Below are 9208 nucleotides of genomic sequence, written 5' to 3'. Positions count from 1 at the left end.
TGCCAATCATGATTAGCTGCTAAGTTATACAGAAGTCATATATATCTATAGCACATAGCTAGCATAACATCATCTTACTTCGGTAATAGCAGGAACAGGACATTTGTTGTTCTGTCAAGAAACATGCCGACAGTTGTTTTTTTTTAATAATGTCTCTGTGTTCTGTTCTGTACTAAGGCTTCATTCTTTCCAAACAATAGATTTCCTTCATGTGAATGTAACACAATTAATTAATGTTATTTCATTAATATCATGTTAATGTAATGACATACAATAATACACACATAACTTTTGTCCTCATTCAGTCACGTCATCAACTTGAAACAGTAACACGATCTCGCCCAGTGTAATACAAAACAATCACAATCTTTTCACACTGTTGGTTACAAAATTCAATTGTCATACACAATAATTATCACAAAACGTCACAAAGTAAAATGTAGTAATATCGAACAGTGGTGTCACTAGAGGTGACATCCAAGTGGGGAAAAAAAACTTTTGCAAAAGCAGACAACTTAGTAAAAATGTGCCAGTAGAAACAATCACAAGCATAAGAATGATTTTATACAATTTTGCTTATTGGGAAACAACGCAGTAGCAAAACGTTGTATTGATTTTGTTGTTTTGATAAATAGTGGACAAGTACAAAATTAGAAAATTACGAGAAGACTGAAGAGCATTTATCAGGCTTTTAATTTGGGAAAACTGGCAGCCGGACTTAGGCTACACACTGAAAACAAAACAAGAAAAACATTTTTAACAATGTTACAAAGACAGTTTGTGTGAAGACACAAACTCAAAATTAGCCCCCGAAGTGGTCTACCCAGGCAGGTAAATAGGCAGGTTTAATATTTTCAGAAAGAACATCTGAATGAAGTTCTATCAAAGACAAATGACAGAGAAGAATGGAGAAAGAAGATGTGAACCCGGTCTAACTAATGTCTTATAATGAACGTATAATTGCTCTGTCTTATTCCTCAAGAAAAAAACATGTCCGTAAAATATTTTTTGTTATCTGGTCCTGTGTTTTATGTTCATGGCGTGTTTGTTACTATTAATAGTGAATAGTTGTAAAAGTGGTGTATTTTTATGAAAAAAACTGCTTGCATAAGTGATTTAAAAAATTAGATTTTCGCTTTCAGAAAAGAAAAAAGTAGCCGTTGCATCAGAACTTTGAATGGTCTAAAATATTATGATGTCGGATTTTCACTATCTTTTCTAGTTTACAAGATCTAAACGGGATAGACAGACAGACGGACAGACATTGCACACAAAACTAATAGCGTCTTTTCCCCTTTCGGGGGCCGCTATAATTTTACTTAAAAAAAGAAAACAAACAAAAAAACAAAGCCTATAAAAAGTGTAATTGTATCAATTAGCTGAGATCAGTCATGCAATTAAGTTTGTAATAGATCTAGACTAACAACAATAAATCTGTGCGATTAGAAATACTCTTACCAATTTTTGTTTTTGTTAAGCTTTATTTTATGCTTTTAGTTTCTCAATACCCTATGCTCTTATCACTTCTGTAGACCGGTTGACTTGAAACAAGAAGTTTAAAAGACAGTTCTGATAAATAAAAATAAGATGGTAAAACGGATTGACCAACTTTGTATTGCAGTCAATATTTAGGCTGAAGACTTGTTCACTCTGTTGAAATCACAAAAATATCTCTTATACATTTGTTCTGATAGAATGTGAAGGTTTTGGAAACTACTTCACGTGACTACAATGTTACTAAAGTAATAGTTCTAATTAGCTAATTAAATGACTTCAATGATATAACGTTAATTTTATTTAGCTACATTGACTTCAATATATTGTAAAGGTATATACAAAGGTAATATTTCCACTAGCAGTATACACCGCCTAAGCCAGTTGATTAGTTCCCAGGCTTTATACTTTTTTTTAAATTGTACTAAACGGACGACATTTGAACGATCAACAAAATATACTTTTTTTTTAGCCCGTGTATCTGTTCCTATGAACTTTTACCTCCCGCTCTATTTCCTTATTTGTCTGCCTGTCTCTCACTTCACTCTCTGGAATCCCCATTTTATTTTATTTTAACCTGCCGTTGTAATTTCTCCGACATAGACTTTTGACCATTATGCGCCCCCGACATGTACACGCACTCATATGACTTTTCTTCGAGCTTCTCAATTCAATATTTATTATATTTTTACTTTTACCTCCTCCCACACCCCTCTTCTGGTTAGTTTTAATTTTTTTTAAAGCAACCTATAATCTTAAAGCAAGCAATGTACGGTATTAGACACCTAATACATTTCTTCATATCATCAGTTTCAGGCCTAGAGAAAACAAGATTACAAAGAGAGTTTGTGTTGTCACACAAACTCAGAGGCGGACCCCTTCCGAGTCGGAACCTTGTGGGATCCGCCTATTCGTTAGGAACATTCAAGATGTGATTTAGTTTTGATTGTCAAAAGTTATAATGTTACAAAGATTCATTTGGCTTTGTAAAAAATGTTTTTTGGATGTTCCTTCTAAATTAAAGGTAATTTACTTCCTTATCCAAATAAGAATATAAATCTAAATCTAGTTTAAAAAATCTAGCTCTAGTGTAAAAAAAATTTAGATTAGATCTAAATCTAGCTTTTATGTGTTTTTAAAATACGAGTCAGATTACGAGGTTTAATAAACATTACTATACCGACTTGTTTTATCATTTCATTTGAAGAATTTATTCCATATGACGTCAAAGGGGAAAAATCCACTACGTCACACTGCCTAGTTAGACTGAAAAATGTCATCAATGCGATCAGCTTGTCCAGGGTTCATAGACATTGGTGCACCAAGTGAGTTCTTTTAGCATTTTATTTAAAGAATTAGCTCCATATGACGTCAAAGGAAAAATATCCACTACGTCACACTGCCTAGTTAGACTAAAATGTCTTTATCAATACGTGCAGGCTCTCGAGGGTTCATAGATATTGGTGCGTCAAGTTATTTTAGCATTTCATTCTAGTTATACTAAATAGGTATGTATGTATATATATAAGAATTAAAGACGAATTTTGTTTGTTTGTTTTGTCTGTAAGTCTGTCTGTCCGTCATGCCTGTTGTTTCCATTTTCTTAGACTAAATGTATGCCCATAGGTATGCCCATAGGTTTTTGTTGTTATCTTTAGATATTACATTTGTTTATGTATTCACTCTGCAGCTGTTTGCTTACTTTTTGGGTTAGGTGTTTAATTTTCATATACTTTTTTATAAACTCTTTCTGAAGGAACATTAAAGGATAAATCAGATTTTCAATAGCATTTAGTTTGTTGTTTGTTTTTTTAATCTAAACGTGACGGAGAAACGGACCAACAGACAAAGGGCAGAAAATAAGCGTCTTTTATTCTGATGGGAGCACTAAACAAAAAATAAATAAAATCTGAATATTGTAAAAATTTTGAGGGAATTGAAAAGTTCTATGTATTGCCGATGCTTGTCACGCTACTAAACGAAGGTCGCTGTATAAAAAGTCCATTTTAAAAAATGTGCGTAATATTTACATAAACAGTGCATTCTTGGCCTTTATAAACAAACATAAATGTTTTCTTTAAATTTTAGCACACCAGTTAACAGACCAGTTAAACCACTTTTAACAAATATTTATATTTGTTGTGAACATTTCTTGAACATTTTTATAAATACATTTGACTTAGTGATACTGAAAATACACAAAATATTGTCTCTTTCTTTGTTAACATTTTGTAACATTACCTCCCTTACATTTATGTGTTGTTTTAGAATTGGTGTATTTTTATGAAAAAATAGCTTAATTGTATAAATTAAACGGTTTGCTTTTAGAAAACAAAAAGTAGCCGTTGCACCTAAACTTGGAAAGCCTCAACGCGTGGTGTAATAATATTTTGTCAACTCCGGCTGATTTTCCCTTTTTCAGGGCTTTTACTGCTGCTGCTACTTCCGAGCGAAGAATCGGATAATCGTCAATGTTGGAAACTGCCGGGACATTTAGTATCTCTGAATCTCCTGAGATTTCAAAGTTATACAACTCTGAACAGTATTCCGTCCATCTTTTCAACACATCTTTGTCCTCGGTTAAGCATTTGTTGTTTTTGTCTTGTATTGTGTTGGTTCTTCCATGCTTTGAGGTAGTGGGTCCTTTACTAATTGGTACGCTTTTTTGCTATTGTTCCTATTAAGTCCCTGTTCCTTTTCTTGACACTTATTCTCTATCCACTTTTTCTTCGCTTCTTTCATTCCCTTTCTAATCCGTTTGTTGACGCTTTTGTATTCGTGGACATATTTTGGGTCGGACAGCTTTTTCCCTTTAAGCTCCCGTCGCTTGTCACAGAGTTGGAGTATATCCTCTGTTACCCAGGGTTTTTTGAGCGGGTGGAGCTTCCCTAATATTTCCAGGGCTGTATCTGTGACTGCTGTGTTTAGCATATTGACTTGCGTATCGATATCCTGCTCATTGGAGTCCAGGATATTGAGGGCTGCAAAGCGTCGTCCTACTTGTGCCTCGAATATGGCAGCTACTTGGGGGTCTTTCAGCTTGTCCAAGTCTAATTTTATCCTGGTAGGTCCTTGTTTTGTTACCTTTTTTAGGTGTACTTTAAGGGTCATCATAACAAGGTCATGGTCGCTTCCAATGTCAGCTCCAGGAAAACTTCTTGTTTTGGCAGTATTGATGCTTGTCTTAAAACGCTGTTGCACCATGATATAGTCGATCTGGTTGTGGTGCTCTCCGTTCGAACTGCGCCATGTGTTTATACGCGATTTTTTGTGGCATCCTAGTGTGTTAGCCAGTAAGAGATTATTGTATTTCGCAAATTCTAAAAGTCTTTGACCTCGTTCATTGGTTGAGAGGTTACTGTATTTTCCACAAGTGCCTTTCCAGGTTTGGTAGTAGTCACTTCCTACTTTGGCATTCCAGTCTCCTTGTACAACAAGGATGTCCTTTTTCGGGACCTTATTGACCACTTCCTGTAATTGATCATAAAACTCTTCTACTGCCTCATCATCATATGAATGATGGTGATATTGAAGGGTGATGCCTTTAAACGTATGGAGATGAGTCGACTGGATATAGGGTAACAATTCACAACGCAGTTGTTGTAGTTCCTGTGTACAAGAAATCCTACTCCTTGTTCGTGAACATCTGGTAGTCCACTGTAGTACAGTTTATGGCCATCTTCTGTTGTTGTTTCCCCTATGTTTTTCCAGCGCATTTCAGAGAGTCCTATGATGTTGAAACGGAGTCGGTTAAGTTCATGTGTGAGCTCTTCAACTTTTCCTTCGTCTCTTAGTGATCTCACATTCCATGTTCCTATGGTGATTTTATTTCTGGTATTTATTTTAGTTTTGCATGGACCAGTAGTATACTTCTCACCCCCGCCCTGGTCTGTAACGGTAGGCGCGGCCCTTGGTAACCCAAGCGACGGCCGAGCGGTATGGGTTTATTAACGGTCATCATCTCATTTGGTGTAACGAGGGCTAGTTGCTTGCATGGCGGCGCCCATCCCTCTCCATGCTGACCACAGCCGAATGCCTCCAATTAGGTGGATCGCCTTGGTCCTGAACACGTGGCCGTTGTAGTCCATCCTGGCAATCTTCCGCCCTAGCCGGTGACCTTAGTCTAGAAGGCCTTTCGCTCAGTGGTGCCATGTTATCACCACCCCCTCACATGGTTTAGTCCGCCAGCTGAAGCGGTTTTCCAGGGCTAGGCGCTTGGAGCCACATGTGAGAGATTTAGGGGTTGGAAGGGGACCAGAGTTGCCGGAGTTGACAACATTCCTGGTGAACTTCTTCAGGCGGGAGGAGAAACTATGATAAACGAACTCTATATGATTTGCAACAAGATCTGGCAATCAGGAGAATGGCCCAAACCCTGGACCCAATCACTCATAATAACCCTTCCAAAGAAAGGCAACTTACAACTCTGTCAAAACTATCGCACCATCAGCCTCATAAGTCATCCCAGCAAAGTACTGTTAAAAATCATATTAAACCGGCTAAAACCGGTCGTAGACAACATCATATCAGAAGAACAAGCAGGTTTTAGACAAGGTCGCAGCACAACAGAACAAATCCTAAACCTCAGAATGCTCTGTGAGAAATATCTCCAACACCAAGAGAATCTTTTCCATGTCTTAATTGATTTCAAGAAAGCTTTTGATTGAGTATGGCAAGTAGCACTCTGGGCGACAGTGCAAAAGTACAACATTAATAAAAACATAATCAAAGTTATCCAGAACCTCTACAAGGATGCCACCAGTGCGGTGTACTTCAACAATAATATTGGGGACTGGTTCAAAACCACAGTTGGAGTAAGACAAGGCTGCCTACTGTCACCAACACTCTTCAATATCTTCCTTGAAAGGATAATGGAAGATGCCCTCGAGGGCTATGAAGGTACTGTTAGCATTGGAGGAAGAAGAATTACTAACTTGCGCTTCGCAGATGACATTGACGGCCTAGCAGGGACAGAAGAAGAACTAGCTGACCTGGTGACAAGACTTCCGCAGCATATGGCACGCAAATAAATGCCGAAAAAACTCATATTATGACCAATAGCCATCAGGGCTTTAAAAGAGGAATCAATATTGGAGGTGAAAAGCTAACTAGTGTTAACAGCTTCAAATACCTCGGAGCTATTGTCTCAGATGAGGGAACAAAACCCGAACTATTGGCCCGAATAGCACAGTCCACAGCAGCCCTTTCAAAACTAAAAATAATATGGAAAGATAAAGGCTTAGCCCTCGGTACCAAAATCAGACTGATGCGCTCTCTGGTCATGGCCACATTATTATATGCTTGCGAGTCGTGGACGTTGAATGCAGAGCTTGAGAGGAGGATCCTAGCAATGGAATTGAGATGCTACAGAAGGATTCTAGGCATCACATTCAAAGACCGCATCACAAACCAAGAAATCAGAGACAAGGTTACTGTAGCGATTGGACCCCATGACGACCTGCTAACTATTGTAAACAGACGAAAGCTTAAAACCTTTGGCCACATTACAAGATCTACGGGGCTCGCAAAGACCTTCCTTCATGGAATAGTGCCAGGGAAAAGAAGAAGAGGCAGACAGAAAAAGCGATGGGAGGAAAACATAAAAGAATGGACGGGCCTGCCATTGAGAGAGATTCTACACAAGGCAAAAAAAAAGGGAGGAATGGAGAAAGACGGTCGACAAATCTTGCCTAGTGCCCCAACGGTCCAACAGACTAAGGGATAGGTAAAGGTAAAATAATATTTTAAATTTCTTTTCTAGTTTTTGAGATCTGATTGTGACAGACTGACAGACGGACATTTAGCACAAACCTAGTAGCAGCTTTTTCCCTTACGAAGGCCGCTAAAAATTAATACACAATTACAAATTGGATAATATTATTTCTTGCTTTTATGAAATGTCCAAGTCACTTAGTGATACCGATAATACACAAAATATTGACTTTCTTTGTTAACATATTGTAACATTACATCCCTTACATTTATGTAATTGTTTTAGAATAGGTGCATTTTTATGAAAAAAATCGCTCGCATAATTAATTTTATAAACTAAACGGTTTGCTTCTAGAAAAGCAAAAGTAGCCGTTGCTCCTAAACTTTTCAAGCCGCATCGCATATTTTAATATTTTTCATTTCTCTTTTAGTTTTCTATGTGACAGACGGACAATTTGCAAAAACCTAATAGCGGCTTTTTCCCCTTACGGGGGCCGCTAAAAATGCATTTTCCAAAGACCCAAATTTTGTTCTCTATAAAAGGGAGAAAATAATTTATTAAATAATCGTATTTTTCCCTCGCCTTGAATGTAGAGAAATGACAATAGATCTAGTTTTATCTTTTTAATGCTGTTAGGATTTTTTTTTTGACAGTGTTACTTGCTCTCTCTCTCTCTCTCTCTCTCTCGTTCTCTCTCTCTAAAAAAAAGACGCTATTAGTGTTAGTTTTCTTTTTTATTTAGATGCCTCTAAAAGGAAATGGAAATGAGATGAGGCTTATTTTTAATGTGTAGGCTTGGAGAAAAATAAAATAATTTTTTTTTTTTAAATACTGAATTTGTGACACATTTCTACTTATGCTTGCTAATTAGACTGTGGCCTTTTTGGGAAATACCGAAAATAAAATACAAAGGTTTGATAGAAAGCTTGAGGTTTTTCGCGAATAGCGGCCTCAAGGTGACATTCTGTCAATAATCATTCTTAGCAAGCATCTAGAAAGTAAAAGAAACCTGTTTACAAAATTTCATGCGGATACGTACAACAGTTTAAAAGATTTCGTGATCAATGAGTAATTGGTATTTCGTAAATATATAGTAGATTAAGTTACATCAACTTCAGTATAATCAGGTAAAGTTGTTTGACCGATTTTTACAGATTTTTTTTTTTTTTTTTTTTTTTACATTTTTGTATTTCACTTTTATGACCTAAATAGTTGTAGATTTTTTTTTTCAACCCGATTCCAACACAGGCAAAGCGAATTTCGTATTTACCTTTAGATCAAAGAACTTCATATTTCTTTGACTTGTTGTCTAGTCTGGTCGCGTGCCCCGGCTCACTGGCGACCACCACTGCAATGGGCAAAGTCAACATTCAAACAATGCACTGGGGCCCAGTGAATGCAGTAGCTTTATCTCGTTCGACTGTCATAGAGCTACATACAAAGAAATGACGGTCTTTCACAGATTGAGAGTAGCTTGCCAAGCTCCGCCCTCTACACACGCCATTACACACAGACACATGCGTACATTCAAACACATTGTACACACACATACATGCAGACTTTTTTTAAAGAGATGAATTTAAAATCTTACGTTTGAGGCTACTAAATAGAAATCTCTGAATTCATTGGCTGAAATGTTTGTCGTCAAATCAGGCAACTCCTGTGTTCAAGTCTTGCAGTTATGGAACTTTGGATGTCTATATAAAGGATTATATTTACCCAAATTCTTTAGTTAATTTAATAAACAAATATCTGTTCAGTTTGTGTGTATTTTAATTGCGAACTACAATAAGGTAAGTTATAGTGAGTTTGTTTATGTTATGGAGATATTAATGTGCTATAGGGAATAAATACATGTAGGCTATCTTTTTACAACCTTTTTACAGTCATAGTTTCATGGTGGATGGAACCTAAAACCTGGACACGGATCTCGAAAACGGCTCAAGATTTTCCTAGAAATTAACAATAAATGTATATCGAATTACTAGCTCATTGGCCAGA

At 36.8% G+C, this 9208-nt stretch overlaps 2 protein-coding genes across 3 annotated transcripts in view; one reads left to right on the top strand and one right to left on the bottom strand.

The window, feature by feature from the left end:
- Positions 1–4074: 4074 nt before the first annotated feature.
- On the bottom strand, positions 4075–5646 carry LOC129924650 (uncharacterized). Its single transcript, XM_056021118.1, has 2 exons — positions 5518–5646; positions 4075–5061 (listed from the first exon to the last, which is right to left on the bottom strand). The coding sequence occupies exons 1-2, from the start codon at positions 5644–5646 to the stop codon at positions 4075–4077; spliced, it is 1116 nt and encodes a 371-aa protein (XP_055877093.1).
- A 3103-nt stretch (positions 5647–8749) lies between these two features.
- Positions 8750–9208, top strand: part of LOC106068638 (integumentary mucin C.1-like) — a 56879-nt gene continuing 56420 nt past the window's right edge. The window contains exon 1 of one of the 2 annotated variants that reach the window (XM_056022044.1): positions 8750–9000. The gene's annotated coding sequence lies outside the window, so the exon portion shown is untranslated. The remainder of the gene's footprint in view (positions 9001–9208) is intronic. The other variant, XM_056022046.1, reaches the window with a different exon arrangement.

The sequence above is a fragment of the Biomphalaria glabrata genome, chromosome 2, assembly GCF_947242115.1.
Source record: "Biomphalaria glabrata chromosome 2, xgBioGlab47.1, whole genome shotgun sequence".
In the NCBI taxonomy this organism is placed as follows: domain Eukaryota; kingdom Metazoa; phylum Mollusca; class Gastropoda; family Planorbidae; genus Biomphalaria; species Biomphalaria glabrata.
Note: the sequence above shows the minus strand (reverse complement) of the source record. Positions and strands in the feature narration are given on the sequence as shown.

Excerpts from the sequence above, each read along its gene's own strand:
- LOC129924650 (XM_056021118.1), bottom strand. The coding sequence starts at position 5,646 with ATGGCACCACTGAGCGAAAGGCCTTCTAGACTAAGGTCACCGGCTAGG. Across the intron at positions 5,062-5,517 it reads ATTGGAGGCATTCGGCTGTG|TCGACTCATCTCCATACGTT; the intron begins GTCAGCATGGAG and ends CCCTATATCCAG.